Source organism: Bos mutus, chromosome 8 (genome assembly GCF_027580195.1).
Source record: "Bos mutus isolate GX-2022 chromosome 8, NWIPB_WYAK_1.1, whole genome shotgun sequence".
NCBI lineage: Eukaryota > Metazoa > Chordata > Mammalia > Artiodactyla > Bovidae > Bos > Bos mutus.
Genome location: NC_091624.1, coordinates 38,233,089 through 38,255,065, shown reverse-complemented (window position 1 = coordinate 38,255,065; position 21,977 = coordinate 38,233,089). Strand labels below are relative to the sequence as shown.

Below are 21,977 nucleotides of genomic sequence, written 5' to 3'. Positions count from 1 at the left end.
TTCTTCAGTCCAACGCCATCCTCCTGAGATATGGGGCCATATGGGTGACACTATGCACAGCGATGTTGGGGGATGTGCATATTCATCCACCCATTCATTCACTCACTCGTGCAGCAAATATGGTGGAACTCTTCCTGTGGACCTCCAGGCAGTGTCCTAAGCTCTGCGATTAACTCACAATCAAAACAAACAGAAACCCCTTTCTTTGTAAAGCTCATCTTCTAGCATCTTCTAGGGTGAACAGTCCTGGGGCAAAGTGGTATAATAGATTTGCATCCTTTGTGACATTGTCGGGCTTTGAAGTCATCTTTTCAATAACAAAGACAAACAGTAGGGTGCAGAACCTGCCTGGGAGAAGCAGGAGATGAGCCAGTTTGGGGTTAGAAGTGATTTGGGGATTCAAGATGACTGAGTCAGTAAGGGCTCCCAGAGTTGGGGATGGAAGTTGGGGGAGTAGTGAGAGCTCAGCTCTGGGCTGCGCCTCTCACCTGCCAGCTGCCAGGTGTGTTCCTCCAGCTCTCTGCTCCGCTCTTCTCCATACCAGGGGTTCCCAGGGACTCTGTGCCACGGCTCAGGGGCATGTAGCCTTTAGGGGGTCCTGGCTCTCCCAGTGCCCCCTGAAAGTGAGCTGTGAGCAGCTGTGGGGTCACAGAACAAGGAGAGGTTAACTGTGATCAGGAAAGTGGTCGGGCTTCCTCCCTGAAGTGTCAGCAGGGTGACAGCATCCCCAGCAGAGGGGACAATGCGTGTAGTGACTGGAGCAAATACAGGGAACACAAGACAGGCTTGGAGGTAGAGATGCATGAGAAGGGATGATGGGAGACAGGGCTCAGCAGCGAGATGCAGGGAGGCAACCAGGGCATGTGAGCAGCAGGGAAGACCAGCCGAGGCTCCTGCCTGAGCCAAGTTCCAGCAAGACAAGTTGTGGGGCCAGGAAGGGCTGACCCACAGAAGCTGCTTGATTCTCCTCCGGAGGCTGGGGCCCTGAGGCTCTCTTCTCCTCTGCCTCTCTGTCCATCTATCCATCTGTCTGTCCCCCTGAAGTGTTATGAACCACCTCACCCTGGTCTTTGCCTCCTTCCAGGGACATTGCTGTCCGGAACATCCTGGTAGCCTCCCCTGAATGTGTGAAGCTGGGGGACTTCGGCCTTTCCCGATACATTGAGGATGAGGAGTATTACAAAGGTGAGTGGGGGTGTGTTACAGCATTGTCCCCGAACGGCGTCCCTGAAGCCAAAATCCCCCAAAAGGTGACTATAAGGCAAGTCTAGGCCAACAGTCTCTGGAGAGTAAGCTGCCTTTCTGGATAAGTCTGGATGGTTCTTCTCTAAGAGCTCCCATAAACCCTTGGTCCACCCACAGCCTCTGTAACCCGTCTACCAATCAAATGGATGTCCCCTGAGTCCATCAACTTCCGCCGCTTCACGACCGCCAGCGATGTCTGGATGTTTGGTGAGCAGACTCTCCATAGGGCGTGGATGAGGGTTTGATTACCCCTCTGTGACCAGGATAACAGGGGGCACAAGAAGCAGAGGTCTGGACCCTCAGGTTCTGTTTTGCTGCCCCCACTGAGGAGTCCCAGAGCTGGGGAGTCAGTGGTGGATTGGGGGTGACAAGAGCTAAGGGCCAGCCTGCATTCATCTTCATGGAAAAGGCTCTTGGTATGAGCATGAGCTCCCCCAGACAGCCCCAGGACTGAGGTGAGGCCACCCCGCAGGGGAGCCTCATAGGCAGAGCTGAGCTCTTCTCTGAGAAGAAGGTGCGGGGTGAGGAGAGACGAAACCCAGGTGCTGGACAGCCACTTAAAAGGCACACAGCCATGTAGATCCTCTGTCTCAGGTCTCCACAGCCTGCCCAGTACAATCTCATCATTCTTCTTCCCATTTTCCAGACAAAGAAACTGAGGCTCAGCAAGTCAGGGACTTGCTCATGATCACACAGGCAGCAAGCATTGGCTCTAGGCTTCGTATGCCAGCTTTCTGATGGAGCCATCACTCCCTCCTGGTGGTCCCAGTGAAGTTCCTTTGACGGTCTCCTTCTCCAGAACCCTAACAGCTCCATGAGGAAAGGGCCTGGGCATGGGAGCTTAGTTCACTTACAGTCATAGGTGATTGGTCCTTTAACAGACTATCACGTGGGCAGGCCCCCCCCGGGATGCTATCTATAGAGGAGAGAGGGGAACACAGGGTGGTCCCCAGCAGGCACTGAGTGTTGACCACACGGCTGTCTCTGGGGAGGATGGGCTGCCTCTCCAGGTTTGAGTCCCCTCAGCACGGGCCCTGAGCCCTCTCCTCCCGCTTGCAGCTGTGTGCATGTGGGAAATCCTGAGCTTCGGAAAGCAGCCCTTCTTCTGGTTGGAGAACAAGGATGTCATTGGGGTGCTGGAGAAGGGAGACCGGTTGCCCAAGCCTGACCTCTGCCCGCCCATTCTCTACACCCTCATGACCCGCTGCTGGGACTACGACCCCAGTGAACGACCCCGCTTCACCGAGCTCGTGTGCAGCCTCAGGTGAGCAAGGAGATGGGTGTGGGGGGGAGGACTGCAAGCCCAGGGCCCCCTGAGAGCAAGTCTCCTCTTTAGCAGCACATAGAGGTTTATAGCTGTGTGCGTGTGTGCTCAGTCACTAAGTCATGTCCAACTCTTTGTGACCCCATGAACTGTAGCCCACCAGGCTCTTCTTTCCATGGGATTTCCCAGGCAAGAATACTGGAGTGGGTAGCCATTCCCTTCTCCAGTGGATCTTTCTGACTCGGATCAAACCAGGGTCTCCAGCATTACAGGCAGATTCTTTACCATTTGGGGCCACATAAAAATAGGTAGGGGGCTATATTTGGCCTGTGGGCCTAGTTTGCTGGCTCCTACTTTAAGGAACCCAGTGCTTAATTAACATTAAATACTACAGCTTTAAACACTGTAGGCAACTTGTGGGCATTCTTTCAGAAAATCATCCCCAGAAACTGCCACATGGGAAGGCATCACAGGAGAGGCTGGGAATCCCAGGTCCAGGCAATGGGAATCTTTGAAAAAAATTTACACAGTGTGAGAGCTGGGAGTTAAGTTTTGTTGCGAGCAAAATGAGGTCTGCAGCCTGGGAGACAACATTTCAAATAGTTTTGAGAAACTGTTCGGAAGAGGTGAAGGGGGAGCCAGCTTATACAGAAGTTTTGCAACAAAGGGCAGGTTGTCTGAACAGCAAACAATTATTGTTAATTAAAGAAAACCAGATACCCAAGTTAAAGAATTGAGTGCTTTTCTATGTATGGGAAGATGCGAGAGTCTGGGCTCACTGGAATCATTCCTTTGATATGCATCTCAGCTCTCTGGGGCCAGTATCCTGTGTTTTCACATCCTGAGTTTCCTCAGGGCTCACCGTAGGGAGTGGCTGCAGGTTGATGGCTCCTAGATGGCAGGTTTTCTTTCCTTCCTGAGTTCCCTCAGGGCTCACCAGCTCACTATCCATGGTGGAGGCAATTGCTGATGACTGTGACATCCTTGTTTACTGATATGGCAGGAAATATGCATTTCTCAGAATGATAATGCATTTGTTTATAGGTAGGGCTCTATAAACAAGCCGTATCATGACTTTTTGTATTGCACACAATAGAATGCATATAAATCTGAAAATATGGTACCAAATATTATATGTTTTGTAGTACTATTTAGGGCTTCTCTAAACAGTGGCTCAGATGATAAAGAATCCACCTGCAATGAAGGAGACCTGGGTTCCATCCCTGGATTGGGAAGATCCCTTGGAGGAGGGCATGGCAACCCACTCCAGTATTCTTGCCTAGAGAATCCCCATGGACAGAGGAGCCTAGTTAGGGGCTACAGTCCTTGGGGTCGCAAAGAGTTGGACATGACTGAGCAACTAAGCACAGCACAGTACTGTTTAAAATGATTAAACAAGGCAATTTAAGTGATACAGACAAACTTTAACACTGCGTGAAGTGGCCGTCTCCATTTCCAAGGGCCAGAGCAATGGCAAATGGGAGTGGAAGGTAGGACACTTTTATAGGATAAAGAATAAGGAACAAAGAAGAGATAATTAGAGAATGATAGGGAATAGGAAACAAGTATAAAGCTGAATGGGCTTCCCTAGTGTCTGAGATGATAAAAAAATCTGCCTGTAATGCAGGAGACCTGAGTTTAGTCCCTGGGTTGGGAAGATCCCCTGGAGGAGGACATGGCAACCCACTCCAGCATTCTTGCCTGGAGACTCTGCATGGACAGAGGAGTGTGGCAGGCTGCAGTCCATGGGGTTGCAAAGAGTCAGACACTACTGAGCAACTAAGCACATAAAGCTGAATTGGCATTTGGATTGGTATTTGGGTAGGCTTTTGGGATGCTACTTTGATTCTGATAAAGCATAGCATTTAGAAGGACGCAAAAGTTATCTGCATTTTGACCTGCTGATGTGAGCCCCCTGGGCAGGAGCGGTTCCATCTTGGGCCTAGAAATATATTTCAACAACACATAATCCCTGTCTGCAGACAATGCTTGGTACACTTGTGGATTCATGGACCCTCTGCCTTTATTCGAGTCCTTGGAGGTGTGTGATTCCCAGGTTGGGAACCACTGTTGGGTAAAAGAAAAAAAAGGCAAGAAGCGTGCATTCAACTAACCTGGGAGGAAATCCATGGCCCTTTCCTATGAGCACATATCAGGAATATATGTGTACCCTTTCCCATTAGCACACAACAGGAATGTGTAGGCTGGGGCAGCTGCAGGGTCCACGGTGCTGTGGCCTGTCTCCTAGGGATCTCCCCAGTGCCGTCTGCAAAGGACGTCAGAGAAGACTTGGGAGTAGGATCCCGGCTGCAGTGGAACACAGAGGGGAGCCCCCAGGAGTGTATCTGACCTTGTTTCTGTCTCCTTATCTGACCTGACTTCCTGGCAGTGACATTTACCAGATGGAGAAGGACATCGCCTTAGAGCAGGAGAGGAATGCTCGCTACCGACCTCCCAAAATCTTAGAGCCCACAGCCTTCCAGGAACCCCCACCCAAGGTGAGCCAAGCCCCGAACTCATTGGCCCCAGTGGCCCCATGAATCACAGCAGAGCGGGGACCCTGTCCAACCCCTCCCAGATCTGACTGTGCAGCTCCCCTTACAGTGGTGGTCAGATGGGCCCCTGCGTCTTCTCAGCCCTTCCACCCAACCATCCATCAGCCCTGAGGCAGCCCCCATCAGTCACCTCGGCAGATGGAACCTGAGACAGCCAGAGAGCAGGCACCTTGTGGGGCTGCTGGAGCAGGCAGTCACCCTGGAAACATTTCCCTCGGGAGACAGTAGCACTTTCTCTTTTGGTGTTATTAGGGACAAATTAGATTCCCCTGAAGGTACGTGATGGGGAGCCCTGAAGTCCAGCCTGTGATGTCCATGGCATCTCTGGGTGCAGGAGCCAGTGCCCTTCTGCCCCACTGTTAGATGGGTGGGACCACGTCTGTAGAAGTCAGCTTGGGCTGCCATACGATATACTACAGGCTGGGCAGCTTACACACAGACAGCATGGAGGCTGGGAAATCCAAGATCAAGGTGTCTGGTGAGGACTCTCTTCCTGGATGGCAGATGTGCCCTTCTCACATGTCCTCACATGGTGGGGAGAGTGAGCTCTGGTGTCTGTTATTGTTATTAATATGACTGCATGCTAAGTCGCTTCAGTCATGTCTGATTCTTTGCCACTCCATGGACTGTAGCCTGCAGGGATCCTCTGTCCATAGGATTCTCCAGGCAAGAATACCGGAGTGGGTTGCCATGGCCTCCTCTAGGGGATTTTCCCTACCCAGGGATTGAACCCACATCTCTTATTCTCCTGTACAGGCAGGCAGGTTCTTTACCACCACCTGGGAAGTTCATTAATGCTACTACTAATAAGAATCATAGGAGTCCTACCCTTGTTACCTCATCTGATCCTAATTACCTCCCAAAGGCCCCACCTCCAAACACCATCACCCTGGGGTTAAGACTTCAACATATGAATGGGGTGTGTGGGGTGGGGTGGAGGAACAAACATTCAGTTCATAACAAAGCCCTGTGGGTGCTGGGCCTCTTTTCGAGGTCCCCTGATCTGCTGTGCCCTGCACCTTCCCGCAGTCAGGCCCAGCTCAGGTTTCATCACCTCCAGGAAGCTGCTGTGGACGCCTGGGCCTCCATGACTCACCTCTGGATGTCTGCAGCTCCCGATTACTGATTTGGCAAACTCTGCACATCCAAGGTTCACATACTGTTGAAGCCTAGCTTGAAGGATTTTGAGCATTACCTTGCTAGCTTGTGAAATGAGTGCAATTGTGCGATAGTTTGAACATTCTTTGACACAGCCATTCTTTGGGATCTTTTCCAGTCCTATGGACACTGCTGAGTTTTCCAAATTTGCTGGCATATTGAATGCAGCACTTTAACAGCATCATCTTTTAGGATTTGAAATAACTCAGCTGGAATTTCATCACCTCCACTAGCTTTGTTCATAGTAATGCTTCCTAAGCCATAGTTGACTTCACACTCCAGGATGCCTGGCACATGCAGAGAGGCTACACAGAGACTGGTAATGCCTCCAGTTAGCAGTGACCTCCAGAAGGGCAGAGAAAACTGGCCTCTTAGTACCGTCATATCACTCAGCAGTAATAGATGCACAGTTAGCGGACATGAATGATTTTAACGATTACTCTGTCCCTCGTCTTCATCATCCTGAACAAGCCTGACCCGACTCCTACCTGGTATTCCCCTTGGTGAGCTGTGCTCCCTCAACAGGACAGAATGAGGGACTGACTCATCTCCATATTCTCTCTGCAGCCCAGCCGACCCAAGTACAGACCCCCTCCACAAACCAACCTTCTGGCACCCAAGCTGCAATTCCAGGTAAACACGTAATTGGAGGGCTGGGGAAGTGCAGGCCTCATCTCTGTCCTTTCTGAACTTCCATCCTCGTGCCTTAGCAGAGCAGCAGTCCTATCTGCTCAGGCAATGGAGACAGTTCTTCCTGAGTACCCAGAAAAGAACTCGAACTCAAAGTGCCCAGAGATCAAAGAATCTAATTGAACCTCTACCAGGTTGTCCTCAGTTAAGACGACTTCAACCCACATCTGTCTGTCCACAGTATTGGCTGCTGCGTGCGCCTGCCTGCAGCTAATTCTGTATTCCTGGTCTCCGCAACCCTGAGCAGAGCCTCTGAAAAGGAATCCAGGCAGCTGGGGACCGGTGATGTTCCCCAGAGAATGGAGTTGCTCACTGGGGCTCCTTGCAGGGGCCCTGCTGAGAACCTCGGTAGCTGGTGGAGAGAAAGCAAGGTTCCCCCTGTGCTTCCCCGCCCCCACTTCCATGGTTACCAACCACAGGACCTGCCCAAGCTGTTGGTCCCTCTCGGGATGTCTCTGTCCTGTGTCTCTCTGTTGCGTCTAAGTCAGAAGGAGCCAGGGGCCCTCTCTCTTTTCTTCCTTTCTATCCCTTAGCTCAGAGTCCCTCCTTAAAAAACGGAAACAGTGTCTTTTATTTGGTGCTCCTTCATTTGGTGTTCTGTGGTCAAGGAAATGCTCCTGAGCCAAAACAAGCCTGCTACTGCTAAGTCACTTCAGTTGTGTCCGACTCTGTGCGACCCCATAGACGGCAGCCCACCAGGCCTCACCGTCCCTGGGATTCTCCAGGCAAGAACACTGGAGTGGGTTGCCATTTCCTCCTCCAATGCATGAAAGTGAAAAGTGAAAGTGAAGTTGCCCAGTCGTGTCCGACTCCCAGCGACCCCATGGACTGCAGCCCACCAGGCTCCTCCATCCATGGGATTTTCCAGGCAAGAACACTGGAGTGGGTTGCCATTGCCTTCTGCAAAACAAGCCTAACCAGGAACAAACAGACAAACCCTCTTCATATGAAAAAAAGAAAAAGAAAACAAACCTCAAGGCAGAAGACAGGAACGATATCCCTAGAAAGCAACATACCCCTTTGTGATGTTTAAAATAGTGGGGTTTTTTTTTTTTAAGATTTTTTTTTTATGTGAACCATTTTAAAAGTTTTTGTCAAATTTGTTACAATATTGCTTCTATTTTTTATGTTTTGGTTTTTGGGCCATGAGGCATGTAGGATCTTAGCTCCCTGACAGGGATTGAGCCCAAACCCCCTGTGTTGGAAGGTGAAGTCTTAACCATGGGACTGCCTGTGAAGTCCCAAAATAGTGGGTTTTAAAAATGTGTATGTGTATATATATATAGACTTCCATGTGGGCTCAGTGGTAAAGAATCTGCCTGCAATTCAGGAGATGTGTGTTTGATTCCTGGATCAGGAAGATACCGGGAGGAGGAAATAGCAACCCACTCCAGTATTCTTGCCTGGGAAATCCCAGGGATAGAGGAGCCTGGTGGGCTACAGTCCATGGGAGTTACAAAAGAGTCAGACATGACTTAGCAACTAAACCACAACAACATATATATACATGCATATGTTGTTTGTTTTAGTTGCTCAGTCATGTCCAACTTTTTTGCATCCTGATGGACTGTAGCCCGCTGGGCTCCTCTGTCCTTGGGATTTCCCAGGCAAGAATACTGCAGTGAGTTATCATTTCCTTCTCCAAGGGATCTTCCCAACCCCGGGATCAAACCCATGTCTCCTGCATTGTAGGGAAATTCTTTACCACTGAGCCATCAGGGAAGCCCATACACACATATACTTGTGGGTTAACAGTATCTGTTCATTTCTAACAACAATGATGACTTTTCCCTGAAGAGTCCTGAAGGAGGAGATGTAGTCAGTAGGTCAGTGCCACACGTGGACCCATGGTATGCACAGCATCACGGGAACGGTTGTTAGATGAAAGAACAGCCATCACGTCTGTGCTGACTTCTAGCCAAGAGCTGTGTATGTCGCTCCGCCACGTCTCCCAAACAGTACCAGTGAAATGCCCACACTTTGTTCTTTATAAGCTCCTGGAGCGCAAGTCCCTTTTCTCCCATGGAGCTCTTGTATCGTTTCTCTGTGCTCGTGTTCGTAGCAGCTAACTGTCCACCTTGTTGCCTTGTCCCCGTGCCTGGTGCTCCTCTGCTTCTCCTGAATAGGTCCCTGAGGGTCTGTGTGCCAGCTCACCCACGCTCACCAGCCCTATGGAGTATCCATCTCCCGTAAACTCGCTGCACACCCCACCTCTCCACCGGCACAATGTCTTCAAGCGCCACAGCATGCGGGTAAGACAACTCTGCATGCTGGGTCCTGGCCAGGACAAGGAAGCTGCTGGAGGGAGGTGCCTGGGATACTGGGAACCCTGCATCCTCAGGCTCAGGAGATGCCCTCCCTGCACCAGTCAGCCACAGAGGGGCTCTGTGCCTCCTGCACCTCTACAAGCAGCAGAGTTTGAGGGCCAAGCCAGGCACTGCCCTTGAGACTCCAGCTGGACCCAGACCTGCCCCATCCCTACTCTGATGCTGTGGCAAAGATGTAAAACCACCCCCTTCCCTCAGCCCTGGTGATAGTGTGAAAGCTCATGAGCAGAGGGCAAGGAAGCCTGATGGTGCCAGAAAGTAAAAGATCCTAGAGGTCTTGCTCCGCTCTGCCCTTCCTCCTGCCTGATTGTTGTGACTGTTCAGTTTCTCCTCAGTCAAAGAAAAGTCTGCCTTGTGGTTGCCAGTCCTGCTGCTTTGCAAAAGTTGCTGCTATATGAGAACAAACTTGGGGACTAGCATAGGGCTAAGCCACACCCTCCCCAGTCACCTCTTTGTTGTCAACTACCAATGAAGCCTTGAGTATTTCATTGTCGGTCACTCAGTCACTCACTCATGTCTAACTCTTTGCAACCACGTGGACTGTAGCCCTCCAGGCTCCTCTGTCCATGGGATTCTCCAGGCAAGAATACTGGAGTGACTTTCCATTTCCTCCTCTAGAGGATCTTCCTGACCCAGGGATTGAACCTGAGTCTCCTGCATTGACAGGTGGATTTTTACCACTGCACACCTGGGAACTAGCTTCTAATTGTCAGATCTCCTTTAAAAAAAAAAAAAGTGCACCTTTGCTTGTCCACTCGTTACTTGTCACCATCCATCTTCTCCTCCTTCAAAACAAATGGGCCCCATGGTCAGTTGCCATGAGCATTTGATATATTTTACTGAACTGAGTCTTGATATGTGATATAACAGACTAAACCCCTTATTACTTTAGCTCTAACTCTGTAACCATGCATCATATTTCAGACTCGGGTATATAGGACTCTAAAAATTGCGGGAGACTACATTTCTATTACAATAGATTTACAAAAATGTAGGAAAGTATGTTGAGATATCCTTGCTGTTTTTCTTAATTTAGTAAAACTTTGAAATGATTAAGATAACTTAGAATTCAAGGCAGTGAGAGCTTAGTGGAATAAGTTTTCCCTTAACCTAGCTCATTTTTCTTTTTTACATTAGTTTTACCCAGACACGACTGAGCGACTGAACTGAACTGAACTGAACCAATTTATGTCTTAGCATATACTCAACAATAATAAAACTGCATCTGTAAGCATGCACTATCTTTTAGGCAGTGCTCAACTTCTCTCTCCTACCCTTAACTCTTTATTCATAATTAATTGGGTTTTAGTGAGTTTGGCTTTAAAATGTGCCCTTTCAGAAAGAAGGTGTTTTGCACATTTGAGGGTCGGCACTGCCTTTGTCTAACCCCTGATTCACCATAAGGACTTTGTTCCCTTCCATAAAGACAAACTGTGCAGCAGGAAAAATGGCCTTTTGTGTCAGGGGTTTAGATGTACTTGCCATAGGAAAGCCTACCTAAAAGAACATAATAAGCATTTCTTAAAATAAGCAAAAAAGAAAAAAGTTAAAAATATAAACTCCATTTTATGGTATGCATCAGAAACACCAAGAAAGCCTCTTCCGGGTAGAATGCTGAAAAGGTATAATAGACTCCCTGCAAAGCATTTGAAAGCATTTAACAAAAATCAGAGATGGTTTTTCCACAAAAACAACTTTTCTAGTGACTAACTCTACTGCCTGACTCATCTGAGAATCTGTGGGATTCGATTCCAGAGTCAGGATGGCAGCAGCCTCCCTCTTGAAGCCCTCACAATTGAGGTTTAAAATAACAGTTCAGTAAACAGCACCTTTTTTTTAAGGGACACTTTGCCAGGTGCTGTCCTAGGTGCTGAAGGGAGAATTGCCTTCAGTGACCTTAACATCGGAGGAAGGAACAGGGCAGATGGTTGCCTGTAATGTAAATCAGAGAGCTGTGAGTAGCACACAGAGGTACAGCCAAAGTGCAGCAGAAGTTCAGAGAGTAAAACAACTCTTTCCAGCTTCTTTTTTTTTTTTTTTTTTTTTTTTTTTTTGCAGTTGGGCCTCAATGGATGGGAAAAATTAGAAGGATCCCAGGGGATGAGGAAGGCAGAAGCATGAGTTGGGGCCCAGATTGAATGATGGGAAAACTTAGGATGAGTGCAGGAGCTGTTTAGTTACAATAGAAATAGGCCTGGCAGGATGAAGAGTCAATTCCTGGAAGGGGTCACAGCTTATCAGAGTCTTTTTAAAACACCCCAAGGGTCTAATTCCTCTTAAAAATGACCAGCAGTGTAAGCATCCATTGCCTGATAAAAATTCTTGAAGTATATTTTGGACAGTAGGCCCTAAAGAGATCCAGTTTTTTTTTTTTTTAATCTCATTTGCTTCTTGAGTTTTATTAGAAAATTGGAAGACATAGGAATACATCCACCAATATATGTTAAAATATTTGGTCAGATGGTGATCAAGCCTGGGGCATACTAGACATTCGAGTGGTAGGAATCTTCTTTGGCAATTTCAAAACTACAAAGTGTTCTCCTGAGTCTGGAAACTCTTCCTGTCAGTATCTACTCTAGTCTTCCTCAGTCCATACATTTTCCTTACCTGGAGATTCCTAATGCCATATTCAGAACGTTTGACACTGAGTTCCTATTTGTCATGATTCGTCAATAGCCTGATATAGACACACCATTGTGTTTGCACGTGCTGGCATTTAACTGAGGATATTTACAGCCTTAAAATCCTTTCATTTGGGGGGCATAAGCCTTTATGAAGTAAATCTTATGTATTTTATCAATCCTATGATGATAAAATAGTCTTGTTCTGAGATTTGCTTTTATTTGTTAATTGGGATAGGTATAGTTGCTTTACAATGTTGTACAATGAAGTGAATCGGCTACAGTATACATATATCCCCTCCTTCTTGGACCTCCCCACCCCATCCTACCCTGCAGGCCATCACAGAGCACTGAACCAAGCTCCCTGTGCTGTGCAGCAGCTTCTCACTAGTTATCTGGTTTTCACATGGCAGTGCACATCCGTCAGTCCCAATCTCCCAACTCATCCCACCCTCCTCCCGCACACCATGTCCACAGGTTAGTTTAAAATAAGGTCTAACTCAGTAAGTCAACTCTCGGTGGACATTTGGTAATGTGTGGAGTCATTTTTGTTACAACAAGGGAGGTGCTGTAAGCGTCTAGTGAGTGGGGTTGCTGTAAGCATCCTACAGGTTACAGGAAATCTTTCCCCAGTAAGGAATCATCTGGCCCCAGTGTTAACAGTGCTAAGGCTGAGAAACCCCAGTCTGCAATTGGTTCCATAGCCTCATGAAAACAGGAAGGACACTGTGTATTTAACCATCACTGCCTTCCCAGCCCAGCATGGCCCAACCCTGTCCCTGCCACATAATAGTTGCTCAATAAACAGTCGTTGACTAGCGTAATGAACAAGGACTATTTCAGCAAGACATCTTATGAGGAGAAGTATTGTTAGAAATTGAGAGCAGTTATTGTAGCCGACAGCCTAGGAAAAACACACCACTGTCACTATTTTCAAACTGTGCTGCTTAGAGACTTTAGTGGGGATAATCTTTTTTAGAGGCTTGGCAGAGATTATGGCTTGTTAAAGTAGACTGAGGATCATTTTTAGCATTTTATGTAAGTGACTTGTATGTAAACGGGCCACTTCAAAGAAAGGGATCTGAGCAGCCTGCGGACCTCAACGTCATAGAAAGGTCACCTACCCCCAGCAAAGGTCACCCCAGGCTTTACACAATCAAAAGAATGCTGGTAACACTCGTATGTCCAGGAGACCCAGGTAATCTTGTGCAGCAGAAAAAAGCAAGCCAGTTTAAAGGGACTGAGCAGATATTTATATAAATGAAACCCTGGGGAAGATTGAGGGAAGAGAAATAATAGGAAAGGGAAACATGCAAGGAGAAATAACAGGGAGAACTATGAATAGGTCCAAAGCCCCACAAATGAGTTGAAATGGGGTTAGATTAATAAAACTCAGGAGAGGAACCACTTATTGCATATCCATAGATCCTTATTTCTTTAAATTTTGTGCTTCACTTTATCTCTTAGCTCATGCATCTCTTTTAACCTTTGGTGCCTTTGGTGACATAACCCAGGTTAGTTTCTTAATCAAGAGAATGATGCAGAAAGATTCTTTACCTTCTGAGCCACAGAAAGTGAAAGTGAAAGTTAAGTCACTCAGTCATGTCGGACTCTTTGTGACCCCATGGACTGTAGCCTACCAGGTTCCTCCATCCATGGAATTTTCCAGGCAAGAGTACTGGAATGGGTTGCCATTTCCTCTTCCAGAAGATCATCCCAACCCAGGGATCGAACCCAGGTCCCCCGCACTGCAGGCAGACACTTTACTGTCTGAGCCATCCATAACTAGGATGGGGAAGCCCAAATAACAAGTATCTTTTGATAAAAAGGCACGATCAGATGGGTGCACACTCGTGCTCCTTCTCTCAGGCTCCACCCTTCAGTGGACAGCTTTGGGGGACCACACACCACTGCTCCTTGAAGCTTCCAGATCTGCCATCTCGGTTTTAGCTAAGCACTCAAGGCCTCCCAGAGGGCTGGCTTTGCATTCCTAAGTGTAAATTCAGTGACTGCAGCCATGACACATAGCAACTGAGAAAATAATATTAGGACAGTCACTTGAAAATAAAATGGTACTAACGGATCACATGACGATTTGAAACCAGTACCTGTTAAACTCTATGCCCTGCGATTCAGCATTTCACAGACACACTGCATGTGACTGGGGTTGATGGAGCCAACAGTAATAACCATCTGCATATGGCTGCAGATCTGAGGCCAGTGAGGCCAAGGCGTGTGGCTCCCACAAGGCTCTCCAGAGGACTGTCCTCCCTGGGTCCGGAGACTGGGCTGACTGTGTCCTCTGCTGTGCTCCCAGGAGGAGGACTTCGTCCGGCCCAGCAGCCGGGAGGAGGCCCAGCAGCTGTGGGAGGCCGAGAGGCTCAAGATGCGTCAACTCCTGGACAAGCAGCAGAAGCAGATGGTGGAAGATTACCAGTGGCTGAGGCAGGAGGAGAAAGCCCTGGTGAGGAGAAAGCCCAGCAAGGGGAGGGAGAGGACATGCCCCGACACCACTGCTGGACACCTTCTTTTTTAAATAATTTTACTTATTTTTTTTATTTTTGGCTGTGCTGGGTCTTCGTTTCTGCACACAGGCCTTTCTCTAGTTGTGGCAAGCTACTCTACATTTGTGATGCCCAGTCTTTTCATGGCAGTGGCTTCTCTTGTTGCAGAGCGCAAGCTTTTGGGAGCTTGGGCTTCAGTAGTTGCGGCTCACAGGCTCTAGAGCACAACCTCAGTAGTTGTGGTGCATGGGCTTAGTTGCTCCGCAGCATGTGGAATCCTCCAAGACCAGGGATCAAACCGGTGTCTCCTGCATTGGCAGGTGGACTCTACTGCTGAGCCAGCCGGGAAGCCCCTGAACGCATTCTGATAACCGTGCTCCCCTGGGAGAGATCCATGCCATCTTGTCCCCTTTCGGCTCCCCACCTGGCTGGAGTGAACTGCTCTCCAGGCATCCTTGGAGTTTTTGGTTATAGAATCCTAAGTCCTCTGATTTATTTTCCCCCTCTGCAGGACCCCATGGTTTACATGAACGACAAGTCCCCGTTGGTGAGTCACCAGGAGAGCACTCTACCTGGAGGGAGGGCTTGTAGGGTAGTTAGTGGGACCTCCGACTCCACACCTGCCCACCTTGCCCTCTCTGCCTCTCACCACGAGAGCACCTTTTTCCATTTCACTCTGATCTTGGAGTCTCCTTGCTGAGCTCACACTTGATCTGTACTCTTAGCGCCACCCCGCTCTGGCACAAGCCGCCCCCTCCCCAAGTCACTTCCAGTCAGGGAGTCCCCAGGTCCCCCTGCCTCTATGACCTCCAAACCTCTCAGACACTCAAGGGGGACGGAAACAAGCTAACGGGGGACGTGGATGGCCCCCAGAGCTGCACCAGTGACCTCTTCTCTTTCCTTCCTTCCAGACCCCAGAGAAGGAGGCCGGCTACAGTAAGTGTGAGCTCCCTTCCTCTTGGCGGGAATGTCCCCGGGCGTGGCATCTTGTGTGCAGCCGCCTTCCCTGCCCCTTGCAGAGAGCAAACGGAGTGTATCTGCCATAGAAAGAAACATCTGTCCTGAGTTCAGAGTGTGCAGAGAGGCCCAGTTTGGGAGTCAATATACACCACCTCCTATCCTCCACCTCCAACCCGTGCTCCGACTGCTGCCTCCCACCCCTCTCGCGTCATGGCTCCTGTTCCCGCCTCTCTGCTGCTGCATTTATGTGGAGGACTTGGTGATCCTTCCTGTCTCCCACCCACTCTATCGGAAGCTCTAAAGTAGCGCCATGGCATCTCTCCCAAGTGACTCTTCTCTTCCCTTGGCCCCAGGAAGGGAAGAAAGAAAGAGGGCGGGGCCAGCTGAACGGAAGCAAGAAGAGGGCGGGGCCAACTGACTTTCCCACCCACCCCTGCCCCTCCCCAGGGTCTTTCCAGGAGCCTCCCTGAAAGGCAGGGAGGGAGTGTTACCTGGCAGGATCTTTGGCCTTTCCCAATTAACAGAAACTGACTAGAGGCCTGACAGGAAATTTAAGCAAAGTTTATTGGGGCTCCTGCACTGCAGGCTGCAGGAGGAAGTGAAAACAGGCTCCCTTGCTTGCTCCCAGAGGCAGGGGCGAGTTCATTCCTTATATGGGATGTGGATAGGAGTGGCTTAGGTGGTTTGCCCACCCCTCTGTGATGGTGCGTGCAGTGGGGCATGCAGGAGTACCCTGCTTTTGCTCCCAACACCCAGTTTTTTGCTCCTGGCTCTTCAGAAATGGTTCTTGGGTTTTATTTTGGGTTTCTTTTTTGTCTTTTTTGTATCTTTTGGTCCAGAATTTGCCCCAACTGCGGCATGCACACAGCTATTTTTAGTCCCATATCATTTCTTTGTATTGTCCTGGTGCAAACTTTGCTGCAAAGGTTCCCAGATCCCAGTCCTGCAGTGAGCCAGGCTCTTCATCACCATCCTAGGGGAATGAGGCTGATGATGATGGTGATGGTGACCATGGCAGCCACCAAAGACAATGACAAGCACTGGCCCAAGTTGCTTTAAAATGTCAGTTTAAACCCCACAGCAGTCCTTCCTATGCAATAGGTACAATGTATCATCATGCCCATTTTACAAAGGACATGAAACATACACAGGAAGGGCAAGTGACTTACCCAATGTCACACAGCTAGTGATTGCTGCAGCTGCTGCTAAGTCGCTTCAGTCGTGTGTGACTCTATGCAACTCCATAGACGGCAGCCCACCAGGCTCCCCCGTCCCTGGGATTCTCCAGGCAAGAACACTGGAGTGGGTTGCCATTTCCTTCTCCAATGCATGAAAGTGAAAAGTGAAAGTGAAGTCGCTCAGTCTTTTCCGCCTCTTAGCGACCCCATAGACTGCAGCCCACCAGGCTCCTCCGCCCATGGGATTTCCCAGGCAAGAGTACTGGAGTGGGATGCCATTGCCTTCTCCACAGCTAGTGATTAGCAGGGCCTAGATTTGAGCCCAGGCATCTGGCTCCTGCAGGGCCCTTCTAAGTGAACCCTCCTACTTGACAGATGAAACTTAAGGCCCGGGGCCTGTCAGTGAGCTGCCCTAGTCTCGCCCCACTCTGGGGGAAGAGTTGAAAGTGGAATCAGGGCTTCTGACTGTTGCTCCAAGCAGTCCCACGCGGCCTGTGTGTCTTTGTTCATCAGAGTGGCCAGAGAACAGCATGCTTCTAGCAGTTCACTTCCTTGACCCCCAGATGGACAAAGCAGACAATAGGGAAGCTTCACAAATCTACCACACCGGTGGCTGTTGCACCCACTGGGTGAGGCTCCAGGGTCACCTGCTGCCTTCAGAGCAGGTTTCTCCCTCATGACAATCAAGGTCAGCGTCTCAGGCCCTGGTATACTGGAACACCCACTGCCATCACTCCATCTCCACCGGGACTATGGCTTTTTCTGTCTTTGAAATGGACATAGTGCCTGTCCCTGCATACAGAGGATCAGGGAGACCAGAGGTGACTTTCCATTGTCCTGGGTTTCAGGTCCCATTTCCCTGAGGTCTCCTGGTAATAGTGGAGAAGGGCTGGGCTTGGTCATCAGCACCTATGAAGGGAGGGGTCAGGGTGCTGAGGACATCCCTTACTCATTGTCCCTTCCCTTTGCAGCGGAGTTCACAGCCCCCCCGCAGAAACCACCACGGCTCGGCGCACAGGTATGTGCTGGCTCTGCTGAAGCTGGTAATGGATTGGAATCAGGGCCCCACAAGACTCAAGGCCTGGACTGCAAAGACTGCAGAGGCCCACAGAAAGAATCGAGTCCTGTATCCTCATTATATAGCTGAGGCCCAGAGAAGGCAAGTGCCTTCTCAGCTAATTCAAGCCACACAGCTAATTCATTAAAAAAAAAAAAAAAAAGCAGGGGTAAAACCAGCCCCGACCCTGACCTGGAGGAAAGCTCACCTGTCCCAAGGAGCAGGAGATGTGGACCCCCATTGGCTCCCTGAACCCTCGTGTTCTGGGGTAGCTGCTGCTTTCTTCACTCTGGAGCAGCAGTTCTCAGCCTTGGAAGCCCATGAGAATCCTCTGAGAGCTTTGACAGTGCCTGGCCCCCACGCCCAGGTGATGGTTCAGTTGCTTTGCTGTCCACCAGCACTTTTTTAAGACACCCAGGCAGACTCTCACATAAGAACCATTGCCCCAGAAGCAGAAGGGAAGGAGGCCCCCCAGGACCAGGCACTATTACTTCAGAGAAACGTCTTGGTGGCTGAGTTGGCACCACTAGTGCATGCCCAGGAAAGAACAGTGTGTCCCTCTGACTCGCCACCCTCCCCTCCGGCCACCTGCTTCTCCTCCTCCTCTCCCCGCCACAGTCCATCCAGCCCACAGCCAACCTGGATCGGACCGACGACCTGGTGTACCTCAACGTCATGGAGCTGGTGCGGGCCGTGCTGGATCTCAAGAATGAGCTCTGCCAGCTGCCTCCCGAGGGCTACGTGGTGGTGGTGAAGGTGAGAGCCAGGGAGGAGCCGTGGACTGAGGGGATGGAGGCCACTCAGCCCATCCCTGGAAGGACGTGGGAGGGGCTGAGCTTCCCAGTCTGCCCAATTAGACACCATTAGAGCAAGGTTGTCAAAGAGAAGTTAGTTCCAGGTAGCCTCGGAAGGCAGGCACCATTCCAGGAGGGCTCTTCTCAAGGGAAACGTGGCTTTCTCAAAAAGCAAAGGGTGGGACTTCCCTGGCAGTCCAGTGGTTAAGACTTCTCCTTCCAGTACAGGGAATGCAGGTTCAATCCCTGGTCGGGGAGCTAAGATTCCCACATGCCTTGGGACCAAAAAAACCAAAACATAAAACAGAAGTAATGTTGTAACAAATTCAATAAAGACTTTAAAAGAAAAAGGCAAAGGGTGACAGCCACCCACCCCTCTCTCTCCCAGAATGTGGGCCTGACCCTGCGGAAGCTCATCGGCAGCGTGGATGACCTCCTGCCTTCCTTGCCGTCGTCTTCACGGACAGAGGTGAGTGTCTCGGTGTCATCCACTGTCCCTTGCCCCCTTATCCTGCTCCAGGTGTGTTTCAACAGGAGACCCAGAAGGGCCACCTGGGCAGCCCCATCTCCTCTGTGAGACTTCAGCAGGTGGCTCTGCACTGTATATCCTTGCAGGTACCACTAGGAAGCGGAGTTGGAACCCAGGGACCTCACCGGCTTTCTGGGGCAAATTTCCTAGTTTAGGTCTCAGATCGTGGCAGTGACTTCTTAATGCCTGAGGACAGGCAAAGGAGGACACACATACTCCTTTTTAGCCCCATCCTGTCCATGACTCTCTGTCTAGTCACCCTTCTTACTAAGGTCAAGGTGAGTGTGTCACAGAAATAGGAGTTAAGTTTTCTTCAATTGATCGTGTAATCTAATTTTCTTTATTTAAATGAGAAGCAACCACTGAAAACCAAAACGGGAGTGCCAGTGCTCTATCTTGAGATGGTGCCAGTGGTAGGCAGAAGAATACACCCCCATAAGATAGCTGGAAAAGACCCGGATTCTGGGAAAGATTGAAGGCAAAGGAGAAGCGGGCAGCAGAGGATGAGATGGTTAGATAGCATCAGCGACTCAATGGACATGAGTTTGAGCAAACTCTGGGAGACAGTGGAAGACAGGGGAGCCTGGCATGCTGCAGTCCATGGGGTCACAAAGAGTCAGACGTGACTTAGCAACTGAACAACAACCAGAAAAAGGATGTCTGGGTCCTCAGAGCCTGTGTCTATGTGACCTTACATGACAAATAGGACATTGCAGGTGATTAAGTTAAGGATCTTCAGATGAGAAAGTTATGCCGGATTATCCAAGTGGGTCCAATGTAGTCACAAGGGTCCTTGTAAGAAGGAGGTGGAAGCAGAGGCTTGTTTCATAAGAGTCAGAGAAGGAGATGGGATAACAGAAGCAGAGGTTGGAATGAGGCCATTGCTGGAAGGATCCACAAGCCGAAGAAGGCAGCAGCCATGTGAAGCTGGAAAAGGCAGGGAACAAATTCTCCCCTGGAAGAAGGAAGTTCCCCTTCTGGCAGAAGGAACTTAGCTCTGCCATCACCTGGACATTGGCCCCAGGGGACCCATTCCAGACTTGTGACCCCCAAGAACTGTAAAAGCATAAATCTGCCTTATTTTAAGCCACTGTGTGGTAATTTGTTACCATGGGACTAGAAATAGAGGCAGTGCCTCTGAGCATTTGTTGGTTTTGTCTGGAAACCCAGTCACAGACCCCCACACCCCCTGCCAGGCTATAACTTGAGCTACCACTTCCTAGTGGTCAGCAGTGTGACACACAGCTGACCCCCTGTGTCCCACCACTGTCTCCACCATCTTGACCACTCAAGACAGGCAGGACAGGGCAGGGGGGCCTGGGCACTTCCCAGGTTCCTTCAAGGTGGCTGCGGCAGCCCAGCGGAGCACCCTCCAGGTTGGTCACGTCTGGCATGAGAGCGCCGCACCTGGGCAGTGAAGGCCTAGTCTTTTCTTTCACTTGATAAATATCTCTTGAGTGCCAAGTCTTTGTTCAGCAGTGCACTAGATACCAGGATATAGTGGTTAATAAAACCTTACAGCCCAGACCGCAGTCCGTGATCTACTGATGTGATTGTAGAGAATTAACAGCTGTGTGGAGGCACTTGACTTCTCTCCATTCACTCCGTGTCAGGCCAGCACCCAGGCATTTTGCCAGGGAGGGGATGTTTGTGGGGCTGGATCAGAGAGGGCTGACTTGGGCAGGTTGGGGCCTGGGGTGCCTGCAGTGTTTGTCCTAGACGACCTGGCTCCAACCAGCACGGGCCTTGGACTCAGCCCAGGGCTGGGTCAGACCTGCTCCCCCCCGGCCCCTCCCCCAGCCCCACCTTCCTGGGCCAGCACCGAGGTGGACCTCTGTGGGGCTTCCCTGTCCTCCGGGCCTGGACTTGGCAGCCCCTCAGGGTCCCAGCCCCTCCCATGTGCTCTTCCTGCAGATCGAGGGGACCCAGAAACTGCTCAACAAGGACCTGGCGGAGCTCATCAATAAGATGCGACTGGCCCAGCAGAACGCCGTCACTTCCCTGAGTGAGGAGTGCAAGCGGCAGATGCTCACCGCCTCCCACACGCTGGCCGTGGACGCCAAGAACCTGCTGGATGCCGTGGACCAAGCCAAGGTCCTGGCCAACCTGGCCCGCCCACTGGCAGAGTGAAGAGGGCGGCGCCCCCCGCCCGCGTCTCCGCCCCACCCGCCCGCCCCTCCCTGCCCCTGCCCCTGCCCCTGCCTCGCCTTCGGTCCCGTGGGCCCACTTGGGGAGGGAAGGCCGAGAGGGGTCCTTCTTCCCTTGCCGTTTTGCACGACCCCTCTCCCCCACCCTACTCCCAGACTGTGCTCCCCAGGCCGCAGCTGGACAGAGGGGACTCGGGGCTGCAGGACACCAAGGGGTTACAAAGAGGCTCCGAGGGAGCACTGCTGCTGCCCACCAGCCACTCCTGCCTGGCCCAAGGGGGTCACATGGCAGTCCCCTGTGGCCAAGATGGCTTTACGCAGGGACAGGGCAGGCCGATTGGGGAACCAAGCTAGTCCTTCTCCTTCCTCCTCCGCCCACGGAGGTCCCCTCCCCTAACCCCATGCACAGAGGGAGGGGCGGACAGGGGTTTTCAGTGGGGACGCCGGTGGCTGGTGCCATGAGGGATGGACCTGGCCTTCTTGTACAGTGTATATTGGAATTTATTTAATGTGAGTCTGGTCTCGACCGACAGCCGTGTGCCCCACTGAGGGCCGGAGCGGGCCTGGGACGGTCAAGGGACAAGCTATTGGGAGTTGGCGCCCAGGAGGCTGTGTCCTCCACACGCAGAGAGGGGAGGAGGGGAGAAACAAGGCCACACTGGACCTGGACGCCTTCTGCATTCCTCGCCCCCTTGCTTTTCTTCCCTCCCTGGCCCCTTCCTTCTCTTTTCTTACTGCCTTTTCTTACTTGTCTTTTCTCTCCCCTTCTCTCGTCCACGCCCTGTCTCCCTCCCTCTCTTGTGTTTGTGCAGAGCACTCTTTTATCTCCTTTATATTTGACTTGTGGATGAATTAAAATTGTACCATTTGCTTTGTGGTTTGATTGTTTTTTTTGTTTGGCCTTCTGAGGCCCTGCAAGGAATCGATTGTGCTGTGTTGGGCAGAGAT

General features: G+C 50.6%; 1 protein-coding gene across 3 annotated transcripts in view; it reads left to right on the top strand.

The window, feature by feature from the left end:
• The window catches only part of PTK2B (protein tyrosine kinase 2 beta), a 142,120-nt gene extending 120,216 nt beyond the window's left edge, over positions 1–21,904 (top strand). For 2 of the 3 annotated variants that reach the window (XM_070375486.1, XM_070375488.1), the window contains 13 exons: positions 1,085–1,185; positions 1,363–1,452; positions 2,305–2,509; positions 4,899–5,007; positions 6,790–6,855; positions 9,039–9,164; positions 14,178–14,324; positions 14,876–14,911; positions 15,276–15,300; positions 17,474–17,520; positions 18,178–18,315; positions 18,742–18,822; positions 20,797–21,904. In XM_070375486.1, coding sequence (XP_070231587.1) covers positions 1,085–1,185; positions 1,363–1,452; positions 2,305–2,509; positions 4,899–5,007; positions 6,790–6,855; positions 9,039–9,164; positions 14,178–14,324; positions 14,876–14,911; positions 15,276–15,300; positions 17,474–17,520; positions 18,178–18,315; positions 18,742–18,822; positions 20,797–21,012 — 1,387 coding nt within the window. In that variant the 3' untranslated portion in view covers positions 21,013–21,904. The remainder of the gene's footprint in view (positions 1–1,084; positions 1,186–1,362; positions 1,453–2,304; positions 2,510–4,898; positions 5,008–6,789; positions 6,856–9,038; positions 9,165–14,177; positions 14,325–14,875; positions 14,912–15,275; positions 15,301–17,473; positions 17,521–18,177; positions 18,316–18,741; positions 18,823–20,796) is intronic. The other variant, XM_070375487.1, reaches the window with a different exon arrangement.
• Positions 21,905–21,977: the final 73 nt, after the last annotated feature.